This window comes from Alligator sinensis, unplaced genomic scaffold (genome assembly GCF_000455745.1).
Source record: "Alligator sinensis unplaced genomic scaffold, ASM45574v1 scaffold308_1, whole genome shotgun sequence".
NCBI lineage: Eukaryota > Metazoa > Chordata > Crocodylia > Alligatoridae > Alligator > Alligator sinensis.
The window spans coordinates 1,302,928-1,325,788 of NW_005842041.1; the positions used below are offsets into that span (position 1 = coordinate 1,302,928).

At 41.8% G+C, this 22,861-nt stretch overlaps 1 protein-coding gene across 4 annotated transcripts in view; it reads left to right on the plus strand.

Annotated features, from left to right (window-relative positions):
* Nucleotides 1-22,861, plus strand: part of LOC102388255 (COBW domain-containing protein 1) — a 46,828-nt gene that overhangs the window by 19,369 nt on the left and 4,598 nt on the right. For all 4 annotated transcript variants that reach the window (XM_025202975.1, XM_025202974.1, XM_006022613.3 and 1 more), the window contains 4 exons: nucleotides 1,794-1,880; nucleotides 2,671-2,715; nucleotides 16,069-16,125; nucleotides 20,521-20,572. In XM_025202975.1, coding sequence (XP_025058760.1) covers nucleotides 1,794-1,880; nucleotides 2,671-2,715; nucleotides 16,069-16,125; nucleotides 20,521-20,572 — 241 coding nt within the window. The remainder of the gene's footprint in view (nucleotides 1-1,793; nucleotides 1,881-2,670; nucleotides 2,716-16,068; nucleotides 16,126-20,520; nucleotides 20,573-22,861) is intronic.

Consider the following 22,861-nt stretch of genomic DNA (forward strand, 5'->3'; position numbering starts at 1 on the left):
TATGTATGTATATGTATGTATGTATGTATATGTATGTATATGTATGTATATATATATATAAAAAATATGTGGCGGGGGCAAGGAGCCCAATAAGAGTGACTGGCTTAGTGCCCATGAGAGGCCAGAGTTAGGGGCTGGGGTATGGGTACAGCCTGTGGAAGCCGAGGGGGGCAGAGGCCCTGCGAACAGGGGTCCTGACAGGAGGACCTGCGAGGAAAGGGTGTGAAGTGGGCCCCGGTGGGTAGGGGGCTCGAGGGTAAGCCCTGCTAACATGGGGGCCAGGTTAGGTCCAGGTAAGCCTTCAGGCACCTGAGGCCACAGGTGGGCCAGAGGCCGATTGGGTGGGGTGGCTGAGGAAGTGCTGCGGGTAAACATTGGGGCGAGTCAGGAGCCCCTAATTCAGAGCAGCTGGGTGAGCGACCCAGTGAGGGACTGGAGGCGGAGTCACTCCAGTGTTCTGCTAACCGCTCAGCACTCACTCGGATGAGGGTCACGGGAGAGGCCCCAGAGGCCACACGCTTGCTGGCCAGGAAGTGCAGGGAAACAAGCCTCAGGACCCTCTGGGCAAAGGCAGGGTGAGTGTGGCCCCAGGAAAAGGAGGGTCAATATGAGAATGGCCCCACAAAGGGGCTGTATGAGAGAGACTGTGAGAGGCAGTGGAGTGAGAGAGGCCTCAGTGAGAGGGAGGCGGTATGAATGTGGCCCATAACAGGGCAGAAACGGAGAAGCCTGGCCTCAGGCCGGAGCAGAGTTCAGCTGTTAGGAACATCTGTGAGGCTTGGGATGCAGTATAAGGGTGTTTGGAGCTGCATACATAGGTCCGGGAGAACAGGGCATACGAAGAGCAGTCTCCTGCCTAATTAAAATCTTAATTTTTGAACAACAAGGCATGGCAGGCGAGAAAGGCGGGTGGCATGCCCAGAGGCAGGTGGGAGACTAGCACTGTGGCTAGTCAGGGAGTTCCCACTTTGCCACAATGGTGCATGCATGGGCCGGGGGAGAGAGGGGGCCTGTAGCTGGCCTGGTGGCTGGGGGAAGCTGGGCCGGGGGAGAGAGGGGTCCTGTAGCTGGCCTGGCGGCTGGGGGAAGCTGGGCTGGGCTACGTATGTGGTCAGTGGAGATGCAGGAGCTGAGCTGTGCATGGGGGTGGAGATGAGGGGAGCAACTGCCTGCATGCCAAAGATGGGGCTTGGCAGGGGTGGTGCTGTGGTCTGCAGCCCATGTGATGTGTGGTCCTCCACTATCCAGAAGTTGGACAGTCCATCTTTAAAAGACTTTGCTAATGTTGCATTTTGCTTCTAATGTGCTGTTATCATGGTATAACTGGTATATTCAGGCTACTGATATTGTAAATGTCATATCATCTTGACCTCCTTTTTTGCAAGCTTGGATAACAATTAAAATGTTGATGAGCAAACAACATTCATCATACTGCTAGTGACCTTAAGAAAAATACTAATGCATTCAGAATGTATAAAAAGTGAGATGCATAATGAAAAAAGCTTTGTTCTTAACCCCATATTTTAATAATTTATGTGTTTGTTCTAATGAAATCATGAAGTTGATAAAACTCTCTTTTTTTACCAGTGGAACTTTGTAACCTCATCAGCAATAGAGTGTATTACAGAAAGTGATGTGATTTTATTACTTGCTCTCCTAATTCAATGAAGACTTTTCTGAGGTCACATTACTCATTCATATTTTGATGGCATGGGAAGAATGGTGACTTTGCATTGTAGAGAACAAATTTGTACATTTGCACCTTCTTTTCTTATTTTTGTCCTCATGTTTAGGCAGGTTGCACTGGCTGATCTTATAATCATCAATAAAACAGATTTGGTTTCACAAGAAGAACTGAATAAAATAAGAACAGCTGTCAGGTATGGAGTTGATAGCATGAATAAGTTATACCAGCCAACAGTTTTTGCTTAAATATTGACTGCTTGCTGCTTTTGCATGGCACTAGAATCAGAGATTGTATGATTACCTTGACACACAAATTATTAGCTTATGAGAGAGAGAGCCCTTTCAAAAATGTTTCAGTTATTCATATACTCCTGCTAAGTTTGTTTTTTCATTTGAAATAAGCCAGGTTTGCTACTGTTATCTAGTAACTGTGTAGCCCTTTCAGTCTTTCACACTTCATATTTTTTTGGTATAACTGATTAAGTATATCCAAACACACACTGTAAAAGTGACTGGTAGATCTATTTATAGCCAAGTAGAGTAGTAAGATGATATGGATGGGGTCCTCAATAATTATTGGTCTTAAGGAGATGATCAAATAAACTGGACCAGTTATAAATTAGGTATGTGAGAAATAATATCCTCTAATGCCATCACAATCCTCTAAGCTTGAAAAACATTTCACAATTTTAACAAAATTTTCTCAATAAAAATAAAAATGTCTGAGGGAGAAATTTTACCTGAACACATACTGTTGTCTGTAACAACTTTGTTTTCATGGCTAGTGAACTTTTTCTTATACCTTCCTGATAAGCTTGGAAGGCAATCAGAATGTCTGTTGGGACTGCTGTTAGGTAGTACAAGTTAATAACATAGCTGGGATTATTGCTAAGAAGGTCTTGATCCCCATTTCCATTACTAGTTTCTTAAATCATGGCAGTCAATGCTATTTACCTCTAACTTCCTTTTTCTGCTTTATTTCAGGTCAATAAATGGACTTGTCAAAATTTTAGAAACTCAAAGGTCCAGGTAACGTTTAGTATTCTTAGTAATAGTAGTAGTAATTATTGCTAGTGATTAACTCACTGAATTGGTAATTCAAGTATTTATTAATAACAATTAGTAAAGCATTACTGTTATTAATAAGTTAACTTGCCAGTATCATTTCCTGCCAGTTCAAAATTCTGTTATGTGCTATATATTTTAGCCCAGTTAATCAAAAAGAAAATTTCAGGTAAAGAAAATTCAAATGTGTTACCTACTTTACTATTCACCATCTTAGATTAAAATGGATACATTGTGTGCTCTGAATAGGTTTTCTCTTCTTTGCGTTTTGGTGGAGGAGAAGAAACCATTGATCAGTTTCTGGTCCCATTCACATTTTCCTTATCACAGTGTTGCAGGGTTTTAATGCACACACTAAAAGAAAATGATTTAAGGGCTTTTAATTGACACTTGAATATTTTTATAAATATTCCTAATTGCACTTAAATTGGTATTGGGTCTTACAAAAGCTTGAACCCTCTTGTGTGCCCTTGTTGTGAAGAAGGCTAACAGCATATTAGGCTGCATTAGTAGAAGCATTGCCATCAGTTTGAGGGAAGTGATTCTTCCCCTCTTTTTGACACTGGTGAGGCCACATCTGGAATATTGTGTCCAGTTATAGGCCCCCCATACAGAAAGGATGTGGACAAATTGGAGTCTGCCGGAGGGCAACAAAAATGGTCAGAACACTGGGGCACATGACTTATGAGGATAGGCTGAGGGAACTGGACTTCTTCAGTCTGAAGAAGAGAAGATGGGGGCGGGGGGGTGGGATTTAATCACAGCCTTCAACTACATGAAGGATTATTCCAAAGAGGATGGAGCTGGACTGTTCTCACTGGTGGCAGATGACAGAACAAGGAGCAATGGTCTCAAGTTGCAGCAAGGGAAGCTTAGATTGGATAATAGGAAGAACTTTCTCACTAAGAGGCTACTAAGCACTGGAACAGGCTACCCAGAGAAGATGCAGACTCTCCATCCTTGGAGGCTTTTAAGACGTGGGTAGACAAAGCCTTGGCTGGGATGATCTATTTGGGGATAATCCTGCTTTGAGCAGGGGGTTGGACTAGATGAGCTCCTGAGGTCCCTTCCAGCCCTAGTTTTCTATGATTCTGTGTGCTCTAAACCCTAAATTATGAACTAAATGTAATCTGGCAGTGGCTTTTAATCATTGGAACTACCTACTGTTAAGATCATAAAATCATAGAAAATTAGGATTGGAAGATGGCCAGCAGAACTAGTTGCAGATCTCTTAAAAGATGCTAGTGTAGCCGTGGGTAACACCTGTAACTGACACCTACTTCTAGAAACTTCTGGACCATTCACAGCAGTTACATTCCATAGGAAGAAACTCATAATAGAAAAGCTATTACCAAAAAGACTTAATGGGTGTACACAGCCAAACTAATCACATGGCCTATGTAAAAGTTTTGTTGACTCTCTTAGAAAAGCACTCTTATGTGTCTTATCCAGGTTTGTTCCTGCAAATTTTATTCTGAGACCTGTCAGAGAATTGAAGTAGAATTGCTGTAGGATTCCAGTTTGAATTCCTGATTTGATAGATCAACAAATGGGAACAAATGTGATGCCTATCCCGAACCCCCACCCCAATACTGGGGTGTAGGGGCAAAGTACTGTAGCTCTCAGTAATGTGTCAGTTGTAATTCCTTTATGAACTGATCGGAAGGACAAGTTGTGATAAGAGCGCTGTGCTCCTGAAACACACCATTTAAGTTTTATATAACTTAATACTTCTCAAGTATAAGTAATTGTGGCACCCTCAGTTGGTGCTGTAAGTATGTCCCTGCTCCCTGGGCCAGGCCCCCGAATCACCTGCCACGACCTGATTGAACTGTTACTGAAAGGAGGCGTTCAGTGGTGTTCTTGCCCCTGGCCTGGAGACGGTAATACTCACTGGTTTGTTGCGGTTGATCCTGGGGCTTCACCTCCCCTACACCCCATGTACTCGCCAACTGCGATAGCTGTTTTGCCGCTGTGCCAACTCCTGGCTCCAGCCTCTTATATCCTGCCACTGGGTCTCAGCCTCATTGGCCTCCCCTTGAAGTGCATGCTTGTGGCTGCAACCTACCCTTCTCTCCTAATCCTTGGCCCTGCTCCGTCCCTGCACCAGGCCTGTGACTGTGAGTGCCACCTTCCTCCACTGCTTGAGTCTCCCAAGCCAGTAGAGGTAAAAATCTATGTTGTGCTGTCATGGGTAGCCAGATAGACTTTGGGATAACTGTTTCTGTTTTATGTTTTGAGATGTAGACACTAAATGATTAGGCTGTAGACCCATCTCTTGCCTCTTTTATCACTAGCCAACCTGCAAGTTTACCTGTATAATCCTGGTAACAAAGACCAGTAGTTAGTAAAACAAATTGCCCAGAAAACGCATGAAATCTCTTTTACTGGAGGCTTTCAAGAGAGGCTGGATAAATCCCTGGCTGGAATGGTTTAGAAATGGTGCAACCTGATTGGTGGCGGGGCTGGATTAGACAAACCTATGTTGTGTATGATCAAATAAGGATGGTGTTGGTCTTCTAGAGCGACTTTACACATGCTCTGGGGGTGGAGGGTGGGGAATGATGCTTTAATTACTGTGGCTCTAAGAGCCACTATGATTAAAGCACCCTCAACGTCTTGTGTATTCAGCATCCCACACTTCAAAATAGCGGCGGGGGCGCTTTTAAGCTCATTCAGTGAGTTTTTGTTCAAGTGCCCTGTCACTGGCCGGCAAGGTGCTATTGAGTGTATCAGCCATTAGGCTGCTGGGTTCGGGATCAAGGAGGCGAGTCAGGAGTGAAGTAAAGGCAAATTTACTTATAGCTTAACATACAACAGTTAACAGAAGGGTTAATGTGACAAACAGATAGTATAGTAATAAAGAGCTAATAGTGAATAATAACAGCAGATAGAGTGACAAAGAGTTCCCACATGGGGTTGGCAACTTATTCGCAGTCCCTCTATGCCTGGTGGGTGCCAAGTTGTTCCAGCGAAGTCAAACGTCACCGCTCAACGCTGTCCGAGGGGTCACCGGGAAGGTTCCTTGGTCAGGATCTGGTCCTCACTCATAGTGGGAGTCTGGGGTCCAGGCTTGGTACAGCAATGGTCCTTCTGTCTTGTCCTTCAAACTGGTCACTTGATATGCACATTCCTTTATACCTTATCTTATGCTAATCTGTTGGCTTTAGAGCCACTCACAATCTTGCCCTATAGCTGTTACCCTATAGGATCAAAAGGTGTTAGAAATTATCATGAAAGGTTACCACCCGAACTCGGGTTCACCCAGTAAGCAAATTACACCACATTACTTTGAGGTTTGAAATTAGCATTACTCTGCCCAAGCTCAACCCCTTGGGTTCTTATTCCTTGAAATGTGTTAATTATATTAGGTGGTCAGATCTTGTTATGGCTGACCTTTTAAAAAAAACCTGTTAGATCAGTTAATCTTGTAGCTTACTTATTTTGGGGGCCTAGTCAGTCTCATGATCAGTGCAAACAGTTAGATTCAACACTTTGGTTAAATTGTGACAGACAAATTCCACTTGCAGGTTGCAAACTTGCAAGCTTTGCATTAGCTAATATTAACTGCTAAACAATTGCCTGGATGTCTCCAAGAGCATATATTTATTGCTCATGATAGTAACCCCTCTGGTTCTGGCTACCACAGTGCCCCTGCTGCTGTTTTGAAGCACGGGGACATTGAATAGACAAGACATGGAAGCTGCTGGAGCGTGGGTCCAGCAGATTCAATCAAGTCTGCTTCGATGCACTAATTACAGCGCATGAGAGCAGCATCTCTGCATGTCTACAGGCACCCCTGGTGTTTATCCCTGCTAACAATGACTTGGACATTTGTCTGGTTAACTCTCAGTTTCTAATTCTTGTGTGAGTTTATAGGAGTATTTTACACTAGGATGGTTTTTATTGGTGAGTTTGTCTGCCCATTGAAGAGCATTATTTATGTCACAAGATTTCTTGAAATCCCATCTCTACTTTATCAAAGAGAGAAGGAATCCCACCACTTGCAAATCATCTGATCTTGCCCATTCAACTATTCATCCTTGCTATATAAATGAATCCCTGTTTTAATTTGTAAGTAAGATGTTCATTTATATTAAATTAAAAAACCCAATGCTGATGCTCATATTTACAGACAAGTAATGTTTTAAAAGTGGCTTTAAATGGGTTGGCCCATAAGCTTAATATGGTGAACACTTCATGCTTCCTTGTGAAAGACTACATTTTTTGACCGAGTCTGCTTACTGTTTTTACCTGAGATGCTAGATGTGGGAATGCTTACTTTACTGAAATCACCTTAGCAACTGTGAAATTGGTAGAAGAAATATGTCTATTCATTCTGCTACTCTCCATTGACCACCAAATGTTGCTTTTCTACTTCCAACAGATAGCTGAGGATAGGTAGAAATGACCTGAAATCAATCGGGTATTTTCCCTCAGGATGAGCCCAAAATCATCATTGGTATCTCTTCCTATATCTGCAGAATTCTTACTTCCATGAACCTGCAATTGTGTGGTCAGTTTGCCCAGTCAGTATCTGTAGGTGTGACTGAAAGAGCTAGTGAGATACTTGAGGCTAACATGGCAGCACTGAATAGACTACATCCAGCTGTACATCTTAATGTAACTGTAAAGCATACTATAATATTAATGCCTATCTGAGAGCAATACCTGGATGAAGAGAAGATGGCTATAGCTGAAATCTGGAAAAGACTGAGGTGATGTAGAGATGCCAGTGCCTTGCAAAAATCTCTTCCATAATAGTTACATCCATTGAAGATAATTTCTGTCAGCTTATTGGTCTGCAGCCTTGGGGTCCTCTTATATTTAGCACTCAGTTTTCATTTGCGCTTAACCAAAAGATTGCATCTAGGCTTATCTTATTCTCTAGGCTAGACCTAAGTTTGTTCACTGCTATGTGATGCATACGTTGAAAATGCTAGTTCAGGCTCAACAGCCATTCTGTCCAGAAATAATATTTTTCCCTAGACCACAACAATCTGTGCTGGCTCACCATTGAATACTTTATCCTGTTTTTCAGAGCGTTCCACGGAAGATTTTTTTTTATAGGACTACCTGTGTGATAACTCTCAGTTGACCTATAATAATTTTGTTCTAGAGAGGAATAATGAAATAGTTTCATAGATTTCATAGACATTAGGGCTGGAAGGGACCTCGGAAGATCATCAAGTCCAGCCCCCTGCCCAAAGGGCAGGAAGTCAGCTGGGGTCATAGGATCCCAGCAAAATAAGCATCCAGTTTGCTCTTGAAGGTGTTCAATGTAGGCGCTTGAACCACCTCCGGTGGCAGGCTGTTCCAGACCTTGGGGGCTCGGACAGTAAAGAAATTCTTCCTTATGTCCAGCCTGAAATGGTCTTGTAGTAGTTTATGACCATTCGACCTAGTCGTCATCCCTTGGGGTGCTCTGGTGAACAAACGTTCCCCCAGATACTGGTGGTCACCCCTGATAAACTTATAGGTGGCCATCAGATCACCCCTGAGCCTGCGCTTTTCCAGGCTAAGGAGCCCCAGGGCTCTCAGCCTGTCATCGTAGGGTCTGCTTCCTTGACCTCTGATCATGCGCGTGGCTCTTCTCTGGACTCTCTCAATCTTCTCCACATCCTTTTTGAATTGTGGAGCCCAAAACTGGACGCAGTACTCCAGCTGTGGCCTCACTAAGGCCGAGTACAAGGGGAGAATGACGTCCCGGGATTTGCTTGAGAAGCATCTATGGATGCAAGCCAGCATTTTGGTCGCTTTACTAGCTGCAGCATCGCACTGCAGGCTCATGTTCATTGTCCAACAGGAAGAGAAATATGAGTGGAAGAGGCAGTACCTTCACAGGAAAAACTGATAACTTCCCAGCCCTCAAATTAAATACAAACATACATCTTTGTCCATACTCTCCCACTTGAACCAATATTTTAAAATGTTATGGTATATTCAATAGTAATTAAAAAAAATCCCAAATTTGCTTCTTACTAGCAGGGAAGATAGGGTATGTTCACTGTTCTTGCTCACAGATGCTCAGATAGGATAGTGGTTTGTGTCAGTATAAGCACCTTGATAGAAAGACTTATTTTGTTCAGTAACAGAATTATGTTAAAGTAACTTGAGGATAGTAGGGTGTCTGATTTTATCTGAAGGTCAGCATTTGGATGCTCTACATTTTCAAAAATGTTAATCTTGTTAACGTGTCTATTGATTCAATTTATTTGAAATTCTCTTTACAATCTGCTCCTTGCTGGAAGTTTTATGCCCTGCTGTTAAAGAATTGCCCTATGAAAAGTCTTCTCTACAGTGACTGTCATGTTAGTTTATACGGATTACTCTCACATTGTTTTTTGGTTACTTTGTTCAAGTAGGAAGGTAAAATGTGTTTAAGTAGCTTCTACAGCTTCACACTCCTTTGTTAAGCTTTACATTTTCCTGAAGAATACTTGGAACAAGAATAAACAGGACTACAGAGGGGCCTTCATCATAAACTCACTTATTCTGCCGTGTTTCACATTGCTCACTTATTACTTTTCTAGTCATCTTAAGTAAATCATTTCTGTTAAGTCAGCATGTCTTTTTATTTAAAAAAAGTTAATATCTTCAGTAGGCTTATTTAGGACTAGTTTTTTCCAAGTTCTTTGTGTGTGGTAACTTTTACTGCAACACTGGGAACAGCCAGATGCTGAGTATTTTAGAAAATGGGGCCACTTCATTCATTGTCTTAAGTAGAGCTGAACTCTTCTGAAAACTTTATCCTCTGTAAGAAAGCTGAGTGCTTTTGAAAATCTGACCTTTAACATGACTCTTGATCATCATCATCATTGTTATTGCTGTTGTTGTTATGCAACTTTAAAAACCCAAACTAGTGACTTCTGCAGTATTTTTCAGATTTCTGCCACAAAACTGTAAATTCTGTTAACTATGACTGTGTCTTTGTGCTAAGCTCTCAAGCACACTGTGCTGCTCTGAGAAGGCTGCCTTCCAAACCAGAAGTAGTATGCTATCTGTGAGAATCCATTGGTGATTCTAGGTCATGTTTAATAACTTACTACCCTCTTTGTTTATACAGTATTTTATATATAAAGCTAAATCTGATATATTACTTGAACAAGACCAAAATTTAGATTTTTTTTGTGGCTTTTTTGCTTATTTAATTTCACTCGTCCTGACGTTCTTGTAGTGCATGTGTCAGCAACCTCTGGCACGCATGCCGAGCAGGGCACGCAAGGCCATTTTGCTCAGCACTCCACGGCCAGCACCAGCTCTGGGTAGCTGCTGCCAGCAACAGAGCCTGGGCTGCTCCCAGCAAGCCTTGCAGCATCCCAGCTGGCTGCTGGGAGCAGCCTGGGCTCCTAGTCTGCAGCAGCTACCCAGAGTTGGGGCTGGCTGCAAACAGCTGCGCTGTGCTCCGGAGCCCAGGCATCAGCTCTGATCCAGTGTGTGCAGGCGCACCTCAGAGAAGGCAGTGGGGGTGTGGGCTGAGGCAGCACAACCCCGATCTCTCCCCTGCTCCCAGCACGGAGCTGATGACTGGGCTCCGGAGCCTGGCGCAGCTGTTTGTAGCCAGCCTGGGCTCTGGGCAGCTGCAGCAAACAGCAGGTAGGCTGCAAAAAGCTGCGCCGGGTTCCACAGCTCCAGCATCAGCTCCATGCTGGCAGTGATTGCACTGCACGTCAGAGCGGACAGTGGGGCAGTGCAGCAGGGGGCAAGGGGCAGGGGCTGTGGGTGGGGGGCAAGAGGCACAAGCAGGGCATCCTGCCATGTACCCCCTGCTATCATTTTGTTTTTCTGGCACCTTACAAGGTAGGCATTGTGGCGTTTTTTGGCACGCTGGCCAAAAAATTTTGCCTACCCCTGTTGTAGTGGGATGAATTCTAAATTCAGTGTATGCATCCTAAGTGCAAGTTGTAAGAGCAAAAAAGCAACATTAAAAATCAGCCCTTCTCTGTGTTCTTGCAGAAGAGATGTCCTCTGCCAGCAGTACTGCAGCCTCTTTCTCATTCCACAAATTTATCTACAAAGGAGGAAGCATAAATTGGGACATAGTATTATTAGCCTTTGGAATATTGGTATTTTTTCTGTTGCGTCATGTGATGGGTGTATAACTTTTTGTCTTCCTAACTTCTGTCTCATTTAGAATTACAAGGGGATCTGAGAGAGGCAGTAAGATTGAGTAGGTCTTGGAAGAAATTAAATGAGAATGTTTACCTCTGAAGAGTCAAAATGATAAAAGGGGGTCGGACTCGATCTAATAAGTCCCTTCCGACCCTAGCATCTATGAAACTATGAAAATTATATAAAATAATGATATAGAAAAGGTGCATCAGGAACTTGTATTTTCCTTTCTCACAACCTAAGAGCAGGAACCAGTCAATGAAACTAGAAAGAGTGGCAAATTCAAAACTAATAAAAATAACTTCTTCACACAGAGAAGCGAAATGATTTTCTCCAGGAAGTGGTTGAATGTCTGAGGCCAAGAATTTAATAAAATTCACAAAAAAGGTTTGAATTTTGGAAGGTATATTAAATGTCACACTTGAGGATTTAAATCGGTGTCTATCTGTAAAGGATTAGGAGGCAATCTCCTGGGAGGCAGATTATTTTACATCTGCTTTCTGCAGGGTTCTTGTTCCTTCTTTTGCAATATCTGATGCCAGCTTCTTTTGGACCTGACCCAGTATTGACAACTCTTATGTTACTAGTTACATTGTCTTATACATTCTGTCCCATAATTCCACTTTCCAAGAATGGAAATTATTAAAAAAATAGCTCATTAATGGAGTAAAATGATCTTGCTATCAATGAACTGGAGAGCATAATTTTCTTAAATCCACTGCTAGTCAATGTTATATGAGAGATAGCAGCCTTTAAAATCCGCCTGAATGTTCCTGTGATGCAAGTATGAGTTTTTGGAGCACTGCTGAGAACAGACAATTCAGACGCAGCTGGTTGTAAACTTTAGAAGAGGTTTATTTATGCTGTGCATTGTACATTAAAAACCTTTCATCTCAGAAACAGCTTTATAAACTTGCTGATAAGTGTAAAAGTTTAATAAAGTGCTAGCTGAGGCCTGTAGGATATATTTTTAAAATCATATCCTCTTTGGTAAAAAAAAAAATAATAATTCCATTTTTTAGGCTATATAGAATAATTAAATAAACAGTTCTGTAAAGCCATCCATTTCTCACAAGTTTTAAAACTTGAATTGTACTAAAATTGAGTTTGAGTTTGTATTGTCAAATTCTGAAAAGCTAGGTTTGTGTGTATTACAACTTGCAATTCTAATATTGAAATTGCCCAACATTTTCCATTATAACTTACTGTTTTCAGTGGTCCAAAATTTCAGTGCATACCATAGGACAGTGAGGTGCCATAGCACCCTGGCCTGCCTTGAGATTCTTTCAGGGGTATCGTGCAGTGTCAGCACTGTTAGATGTGCAAACAATTCACAAGGTAAACCCAGGGTTTTCAAACAGGAGTTTGTAATATTAAAAACATTCTGACCTGTGGTGGTCTTTTTGAGTTCTTTACAAGAGAAGAATTTCTCTAGTATTTTTCTGTATTCAAAAAAAGAGTGAAAACTAAGAGCTAGCATTTTCCAAGAGGTGCTTTGAGTTGATCAGGGAGTGCCTCCAATTCTGAAAAGATTGAGAACCACTGCCATAGGGCATATGTGTATGCATGTTGTGCAAGTTTGTAGGAATGTTTCAAGAGAAATGGTTCTGCTATTTATTAAAACAAAGTTACAGGGGGAAAACATTGTTTTGCCCCTCTAGAATTTTTTAACTGTTTTTGTTCAAAAGCTCTCCTAGAACCTTGTATTCAAGGATTTCAGAATTGGTAGAAAGATTGCCTTAATGTTTGAGGTTTCCCTTTCACTGTCCTTGCCTAAATTTGGGTAGGTTTTTCACGAGTATGAACCTATTAAAGTGGCATTTCATATTTGCTAACTAGGAACTTGTTTGTTAATCAGAATCTTCAAAGAGTCTATATTTGCTGAGTGTGCTGTAGTCCACAAGTCATTGAGCTAAGCAGGATTGTAGCAGGAGCCCAGCTGAGCCCCATACTTACCGGGACAGTGGCTGCTGGCATGGTCTGTGGTTGGCAGATCCCCAGCTGGGCTCACAGGGAAACGGGGATTTTGAACAGGCATGCAGTAGGTATTCTCCAAGCTCCGCACCCATGTTGGGGCGGGGATCGGAACCCCAGCCTCACGTGGGCTTGGGCTGCAGCCGAGAGAGAACAGGCTGCTGGCGCACAGAGCACTGCCTGGAGCCCAGAGGCGGCAGCTGCAAAGGATAATGAGCCCCTCAGGGGCTCCTAACACTTGCTGGCAGCAGCCAGGCACTTGGGGGTGAACAAAAGGCCAGATTGGCTCACACTGGCCTGGAAACCCCTAAGAAAGCATGCACCAATGATAGGACATGGGGAACGCACAGTCAGATCAGGGCTTTCATCATGTTTGCCCCACAGAGGCAGGGGACCAGGAACCCGGGACTGTGCACATCTGAGCTCTCCAGACTGATGCCAGAGGACTATGCTGCTGGGAGAAGCCAGGTATCTCTAGAGGCTAGGCCAGGGTTTGTGATGACTCTGGTCCCACATTATTCCAGGGGTTTGCCTGGGACAGGCAAGCCTGTACAGATTTAGCAAGTACAGGGCCACCCTTGCCAGACTGAGATTGCCTTATGAGAGGTGACTGAAGCATCCATAGGGCCAGAGAAGGGCCTAGGGCATGGTCATTTGAGTTGGTATTTAGTTTATTTGCTTCTTTACATGGGCCAAGTCCAGGTGATTCCAGAACTTGCAGCAAACTTCAGCAATCACAGCCAAATGCACCAACTTCAGACAACCCAGCTGCTTCCACCTGTGCCTGAGCTGGAAGACAGTCACTCAGGCTGGCCAAAAGTGTGTACCCAGTATCAATGGGAACCCTGAGTGGAAAGGGGTAGGGTGTAGGGGAGGAGGAGCCACACAGAAGACTTTGACATCAACCCACGATAACCTTGGCATATTCTCTCTAAGCCGGTACTACCTACTTAGATCTCTTTTCAACTACATCAAGTAATGTCGGGTGAGATTTAAGAGCGAGAGAGCAAGACCATTCCAGTGCAGCCATTTGGCCTGAGTCCCCTCTACAAGGATTTACCTGCAATTGCTATTCTAGCTCCCTGTAGGGGTTGCCATAGTGCTTGGATACCTGAGAATCTGAGAGTCTAGAAAATGGGCTCAAGGGTTAAGGGACTTGCCTAAGGCCAGGTTGAGTTTTCTGTGAAAGATGATGGCATGGAGAGGAGAGCAAAAAGAATTCTGATCGTTAGACTACACTTCTCTTGAACCTAGAATAGAGCCCAACAATCTTGAATTTCAGAATTCTTCAGCTGTGAAGAAAGAGCTGTGAAACCTACTGGTAAAATGTGTTTTGTTTTCATTATACTGAGTGGAGTACATGAACGTGGACAACTTACTACAGCTATCTGCTATTCTGTATGGCTCTGCATCGGGGTGCTCAATCTCCAGCTCGCAGGCCAGATTCAGCCTGTGTTCCCATGTATCCGGGTTGCAAAGTTGCCCACAGGTCCAGAAATGTGGAAGTGGGTAACCAGTGTTAGTGGCACCTTTACCCTGCTGCCAAGTCTCCAGACCCACGGAGAACACTGGGCCCTGCACACTGGAGTTAGTGCCTGAATCCAGCATGCAGGGCTGGGCAGCACCAGGCCCCATGGCCCAAACCTGGTGTGGAGGGTTGGGAGGGGGTGGCACTAGGCCCTTGGAGCCCAATCCCAGCACACAGCGGGGTGGAAGGGAATGGGCTTGATCTGGCCCATAGACAGGCCCTGCACCGCTCATCTGGCTCAGGGGGCCAAAAGGTTGAATGCCACTGTTCTGCATGAGAGGAGTTTTGATTTTTTAGCTCTCTGGTGTGTTTCTGCTTTAACTGAACTTGATAATCCATATACAAAAAATAAGGTTAACGTTAAATTGAGAAATCATACACCTAGAAATCTATAACTGGAACAAACCTCAAGAATCTATCCTCCTATTTTCAGATGAGATCAAATATAGCTAGACAATGAATATTCTACCTTGTTTTAAAGCAGGGGTGGGCAATTATTTCAAGTGAAGGGCTGCTTACTGAGTTTTGGCAAGCCATCGAGGGCCGCATGACAGGCAGCCAGGGGCAAATAAATATTAATTTTCTAAATTTCTCAAGGGCCCCGTGGGCCAGACAGAATGGCCTGGCGGGCCGCATCTGGCCCACAGGCCGCATTTTGTCCACACCAGTTTATAAGCCTCCAGTTACAAGTATTCCACCCCCACCCCCCAGTGAAACTTGTTTTAGTTCTTCACTATCCTTAGGCCCCTGAAAGATGTTCACTTTAAGATGTGATGGGCTCTAATCCTTGATCCCAACAATTGTGTGTCCTGCCATGTTATATGTACATGTCAGGATGCCCGATTTTTACAGTTGGGGATTAGATCCCAATCACACCTTACTTGCTGGTGCAGGGGGAGCCTGGTCTCCGTTTGAAGCAGCAAGATTAAGTCAATCAGCTGACTGCCGTGGGGAGCCTGGCATTGGGCCATGGCAGCCAGGCTCCTTGTGCACTGGGAACTATAAAACCATATATGCTGCCCAGTACGAGGTTTTATAGCTGCCTGTACATGGAATGCTGGTCATTTGGACTGGAGCCCAGTGCTGGGCTTCTTGTACACTAGGACTTGTCAATTGAACTGCCCAGCTGACGGGTCCCAGCCATATGGGGTGTTGACAGGTCCCAGTGTATGGGTAGCCTGGCATTGGGCTTCCGCAGCCCAATGTCCAGCTAACAGGTCCTTCATATGGTCAGTTTATGGTGAAATACAAATGAGCCACAAACTTTGGCTCATTTAATGCATTATCATCCCTTAAAATGAGTGGCATGTGTGGCTGGACTATCATTTTAGGTGCAATTAACCTGTTAATCACATCTTAAATGGAGTGTGTTTGGGGCCTCATAGTTGAAAAGTTGATTCAGCTCCCTTCTGTGTGTGTGTGTGTGTCTGTGTATTATGAAGCAGTTTTTAATGTATAATATAACATGCTATTTTTTCTAAAGGAAAGTATTATTTAGAAATGTAATGGTTAAATACGGTTGTGTTATAGCAATAGTATGCTTTAAAAGATAGCTTTATTGAATACCTGTTCTTATGGAGAAGGCATTCAGAGTAACATTGTGTCTGTCAAGCACCACAGCCTGGTGTTGTGACTCAGCTCTGAATTATTTACAAATAAAATATTTAAATAAAAATAACCTTCATATGTCTTCTTTTGTTCAGAGTTGATCTCTCTGATGTCTTAGATCTACATGCTTTTGACAGCTTATCTGGAATAAGGTACGGTATAATTTTATAGCTTTATTTTATTGATTGTTTAAGTAGTAATTGCATGGATATGCATGAAATTAGAAGCAATTCTTCTGATGCATGTTTTAGGTACTCTGTATATTAATTTAAGGTATGTTTAAGTGATATTTGTATGGCAGCGGGGTTGAGGTAGTATTGGAATCTGCTCTGGGAAGTGTAACTAGCTCTGGATTGCCTTAGTTTCTAATGTTTTGAAAGGTTTTTCCTGTTTTTTTCTTTGTTCTAATATTCTTGAAAAAATAATTTGTGCAGTGTAGCAGCCTCAGGGGTTCTTCCTCAGTGTCTGATGCCCCCTGATAGTCAGACTCTCCTTCTGCACACGCTAGCCTCCCTCATCTCCTGTCTCTTGCCTGCCATGACTTTGTTGTTAGCAATGATATACTAGAGAGGTTGCCTCTAGGGGCCAGAGTAGCTTCTTTGGTGCTCTTCTGTTTAGCTCCATCCTCTGGGCTTCTTTGCCCCCAAACTTAGTCATCCAGGCTCCCTTCACTCCTCTAACTTAGACCTGCCTCTCCAGGCTTCTCTCGGGGTATTTCTCCTTTAAGACAGTCCCCAGGGCTTCTCCACCTTACTAATACCCATTGGGGTCCTGCAGACACATGATAAATCGAAGTGTGAGATGCATAAAAATATTTTACTGTTTTAACCTGGTCCTGTTCAGGGCTTTACTTTTACATTTGCTATATTAACATGGAAAAATGGATTTTTGAGTAAGCTGGAGCGTAAGTGAAAGACTGTTGAAGACACTGTTATATTAGCCTTATTTCCGTAGGTAGTCTCATATTTCTAAATACTTTACTGACATTGTTGTGAACATTCTTGAAGGCTGACGCCATAAACTTAGATTCAAATGTTGCGGGTAGGATAATCCAGCAAAGAACTAAAGTTGGACCTTATACAACTTGGTATAATCTGTCTTTAATGATGGACCGGGTCTGAAGTGGCAGGAGTGTCACATGTTGGGGGGAAGAGGCACTGACACAGTTGAAAGGGAAGCTGGGACATAAGTTGCACTGACACAGTTGAAAGGGAAGCTGGGACATTATACTTGTTAGAAGATACCATAGGTCTTTCTCACAAGCAACAAATTTGCTCCTGTACTGTTTAGTAACTTCAGAAATGTATTTATGGAGGAAGGATTATTTTGATGTTTGTTTTGCTGGTTGCTTTCAGTGGTGCTATTCAGGTGATATTAATTTCCCTTTTCTACAGAATGGTTCACTTGAGTTGACTTACTGCACTTTTAGAGTATAAAAATGAACGCGCGTCAAGCCTTTTATTATAATTTGTAACAAGGACACTAAGAAATGTGCATTTGTATTAGAACTAAAAAAAGTCAACTGTCTGTGTATTTTTGTCATTGGGGCACACATCTAACCGGTATACGTTTTGATTAATTTATGAATAATTTTTGTTTTAAATAGTGGCAGTAGCAAATGTCACTACAATATTCTAAAGGTCCTTTCTCTTAACTTTGGGTAATAAAAATGAAGTCATAGCTATAAAATGTATAACACTGACCAGATAAGTAGAATTAAAAATATTGATACTTTCTTCTTCCTTCAACATTAGATTTATTTTGTGCATAGGTGTAAAAAGAATCAATTATTATCCAGCTGTAAAGGATTACATTTAACACCCTTTCTGCCAAGAACCCCATAGGGAGTAATTCATTCCATCCAATAGTTTGCCTACAAGCAAACTTTCCCATTCTTTCTTTTAAACCCATTCTTAGCAAGTCACCCCCCACTGTTCTTCCTAAACCCTTGCAGATGTTTTGTTTTGAAGTTTTCAGCTTCCCTGTAGTTTTATTCTATGCTACAAGTGTCAAGATCTTAAGCTTAAGGAAAATGTTTACTATTTTCATCAACCCTCTTCTGATCAAACCAACCAGTCCGAAAATATAGATCAGTACAAATATAATCAATATTTTTCCTCTAATAAAAGAAAGTCAAAATATATAACGAATGCATTTGATAGAGAAAATATTTTGGTCATAAAGGCTGTTGGATACCTTGCCTAATCATTGTTTATAAGAGTATCAGCCAGTGATCCCAGTTCTAAATTGCCACTCTGGTATCTCTAGAAGTTATCCTTTTATTTTCATTACTGCTGCTACAACTTGCTAGACTGTATGATAGCTGTTTCACCTAGACTGCTGCTGTTACCTCTTCCCTGTTCTCCCTGTTTTTTCACTTGGCTGTTGTCATATTAATTCAACATGCTCTGACGAAAACCATCTCCTGTGTCTGATGCTGTGTATTATAAATTTTTTGTACGTATAGATGATGAAAACAGGTACACATTTGGAGTATTTGTATATGTGCACACTACCTAAAATTGCATATGAATGTATCAAAGTAAGACTAAGCACAAAATTGTTTAACATTAATTAGTTTGTACTGTCCTCTTTCTTAAGTATGTTACTAATCCCATCAAACTGCTCAGCTGCTTAAACTCCCTGTCAGTCCAGGGCTGCAAACAGACTTAGGCTTTTTCTCCCTGCAAAAATATTTTCTCCCAGCACAGAAAAAGAGCTTTACAGCTGTTCAAGGGTTTTCTTGTGGAAGAGAACTTACTTTTCTACAGGAAATTAAATCAGTTACTTATGAGGAAGATGTCTCCTCCTGATCTTGAATGGCTGTCTGCTTCTTTCAGGTGTGAAGGACACCCAATAACCCACAGCCCCCTGTTGTCCCTGCTCAGCAGGAGGGGGAGGATTTGGGTTCCCGTGGAGGGAAGAATGTCACCTCTCCTCCCTGCCTCCACCAGTAAGCTGTTCAGCAGTATGGGGAGTGGATTCCTTATGGTGGGAACCCTCCTGAGTCCCAGGAAAGTTGCCACTGGGAAGAATGTCTTCAGGTGGCCTGGAGGGGTTCAGGGAGTCTCAGACAGGTGTGCCACAGCTGCAACCCTCTCAAGTCTTCTGGAGAGTTGCCACCATAGGAAAGTGCATTCTCCTCTCACTCCTCCAGGTCCACTTGGAGGAATACAGGGGGCAGCAGGTATCTCTGTTGCAGCAGCAGTGCTCCCCATATGCCTCAAGATGAAATGGGATTGGTTTTCAATTGACAGTCTGTTCCCTTCTCAGGCAGGGGAGAGGGCAGGCTGTCAACTGATGAGCTCCCCTAAAGGTTGAGGGTAACCCAGGGAGCAGCCTGCTCGTGCCCCTTGGTGGAAGAACTCGCCTGTGTAGCTCTTCAGTCAGAGGACTGGAATGTACGTATGCTCCTGCTCCCAGGGCTGTTTCTTTACTAGTTACATTGCAAACAGACATTGCCTTTGTACTGCCATAAGTATTTATGGTGGCATAAAACCCTTTTCACACTGCAAGTGCCTAAATTTGTGAGTGTGATAATTCCTAGTCTTAGTTTGTGCCACCTTTTCACAGCCGGTGTCTGTTCACTTATGGCAGGAGGGCATGGGTACAGCACTCTCGGCTGTTGTACTGTAGGACTGAGCTTCTGAAGCACCAGGAGTGGCAGGTGCTCAACCATGTGGGACAATGGCCCCAGCAACATCTGTAGACGCCAGTGAAGTGGATCATCTGTTCCGGATGCATCCTGGCATGGCTGTTCTGCTCTAAATGTGACATCTGTTTATACCCCAAGACTTTCTAAAATTCTTATTGGCAGAACTGAATACCTGTCCATGGCCAAGTTTGGTTGGCTAAGGTTGAGAATTGAATCATAAAGTCCACACATTTTTGTGATGTAGTTAATAGTGAAGTGGAGGGATGTGCTCAGATTTTTTTAAAACAAATTTAAATGTTTTTTTGATTGGTATGATACCTGACAGTGGAGCTACAATCTTTTCTTCTGGGTTAAGAGGCACATTTTGTTTCTCTAGTTTGTTCAGTTCAATGCCTTTTTTACCAATAATTCTAAACAAAGGGGAATGCATTCCCAAGCATGTTGAACACAGATGTTTCTTCACTGAACCCAGTTTTCATCTGTAAATATTGTTTTTCTGTCCTTTACTAAAAACAACAATTGTATACTGTAGCTCTCTGATACACCCAGGCAATTATTTCTAAATAATTGATTGTGGAATGTTGTTTATTAATTACATTGTAAAGACACTAGTATTCCATCATAAGACATCAACCAGATCAAAAAAAAATTATTCCAATGTAAAGAAAAGTTATGTAGTTATATAATCTTAAATGTTGCTCTAAAATGATGTCAGTATTTAGCACTTCTAAATATGTATATTCTGCTTTTCTGGTACGTTTTGATTTTCATTCAGTGCTATGCTAGCTATATCCTTTGTTAATTTTTACGCATTTCTTAAATACACAAAGAATCTAAGAATTTGTATGTGGTGCTCTAATAAAATACAAGGTTTAATTTTACTTGTTTTCAGTTTACAGAGAAAGCTGAAGCACGTACAGAAAACACATTCACACCTAGATAAGGTAACTATTAGAAGTGCTGCTCCAAAACTTCTGATAATAAAATGAATTGGAGTTCTTGTTGTATGTTAGACATTGCATATTCATCATGCTACTGTATGATTTGAATTAACTAAACAATCACACTTAACATGTATATTCAAAATGATTCCTTATATGATTTATATGGATGGATGGGTTTCATTGTAGAAAGATTCTACCAGATTGTGAGGGTCCAGTGCTCTAATCTAACAGAGCTAACTAACTACCTCTCTCTGCCTAAAGTTGATCTTTTAAGGTGCCAACTTGCCCTACCTTCTGCCGAACTTGTTCAGAGAGCTTTTGTAGGCTACAGCCTGCTTTGTCAGATGTTAGGAATGTACTTGCAGAGAGCAGGGATATTGCATAGAAAGGAATAAAGTCACTTAAATACAAAAGATAGAGAAAGAGGGAGGAAAAATTGCTGTATCTTCAACTTCAGTATCATCTGGAAACTTGCTTGTAGATTTTACCATTATTCTTACCTAACTCTCCTGTACTATGAACAGAGGTGACATTATTTTTTCTATGTTCATTTCTAACCGTTTTCCTGTTTGAAATGACCATCTCTAGCACCCCTTAATTCCTTTTTTCTAATCTAGTTTTCTGTATAACCCCCAAATCATCACTTTGTTTTCTAGTAAACAGTGTTGGATATTAAATGTCAAAAATCTGTGTACTGCAGTACCTTTTATAAGTAGTATTTCTTTCCCCGTATTTACTACGCTTCCCTTCTGCGCTTTCCTATACCTTACCATTCTACCAATAAGAGGAGTACAGGTGCTTGTAAAGTGTTGTTTATCCATGCAGGATTGCAGGGAGAAACGCAGTACATTACTTGCTGTTTTTGTTTGAAAGTTTTTTGATTCTGTGCCAGTTTAATGCTGGTAAATTGTTAATTCTGTTTTTTGAGGTTTGCATCCATGTACAGTTTACACAGTGTATTTTTAGCATGTTCAAAGAAGAAACCACTATGAATCCATGTAAATATGACTTGTATTTTGTGGATTCTTGCTTCCAGTGTACTGTTTACCTCATTTAATGAGGAAGGGAAAAAAGTGCTGTTTTAGTTGAAACATACCAAACAATGAACTTTATGGTATCCCACCAGTATGAGTAACTAGGGTTAAAAAATATACAGTGGATTACAAAATTTATATTTACTTGAGTCCCAAGAAACAAAATATTTTTGTGAATTAAGGATATTTTTTTCAAAAATATTTATTCTGGTATCCACTGCTTTAATAAGGTTCAAAATGTTTTTCCTAACAGGGTTAAGGATACTGACATTAACTTCTAATGTCGTACATACATTTTCTCTCTTTCGGAGGATATGTGTTCTAAAATGTATTCTAAATTCCTGCAATGTTTTTAAATGGGATTTTTTTGGCTGTTTTAATGTTCATGTTATATTTCTCTTCTGCTGAAGATGCCGTTTGCCCACGTAATTTTTCTGTTTAAAATATAGGGGGGTTTTTTAAGGATAACATGACTGGCATTTTGGTTTCTGTCTGGAACAATTAAAACCCTTGTTGCCCTAGCTTATGTTACTTTTTTTGAGACCCCTCTCACTTTTGTTGCTTAAAAAGAAAAATACTTCCTTCATATGTAGTTTACTTTTCATTTGAAGATTCTAAATACAGTTGGTGTCAAGGGTGACAATACTATAATTATTGAATTGTATTAAGTAAATACCTGCTAAAAGACTTTACAAGTACCAGAATTTCATTAACTCTCAATGAGATTAATGGGTCTAATTCTTGGTCATGGACAGTTCTTCAGTGGGACCCATTATAGTCTAGGATCAGACTGTATATGTTGGGAGAGGTGAGGGAAAACTTCTTAAGGAAAGTTATAACATACACCAGTTTTCATGATTATATAATGCCATGAAAGTCTTTGATGCATACATTTCCTTGAAGGGTTGCAAAACTTAAATGCAACAGCACTGTGCCAAGGTGGGAATGTTAAAATGAGGCAAATTAGCAGAAACAGAAACCAAAAAGGGAGAGAGAAAACTTCAGGAATTCTTAGGTGGTCAGGGCAGAGAGCAAGAGGTTTGCCTGACAAAAGACAGCTGAAACCATTCTTCTGGAACTCCGGCTAAAATTATTCTTGTAAATAGCACACTTTCTCTCTGCTCACCCTGATCTCTGCTCTTTCCACTTATCTTCAAAATATTTGTTATCATCTTGACTGTATTTAATTGTTACCCTTTTTCTTCCTGTAATGATCCATCTTGTTGCATACTTATTCTGTGAATCTCATCTAAAA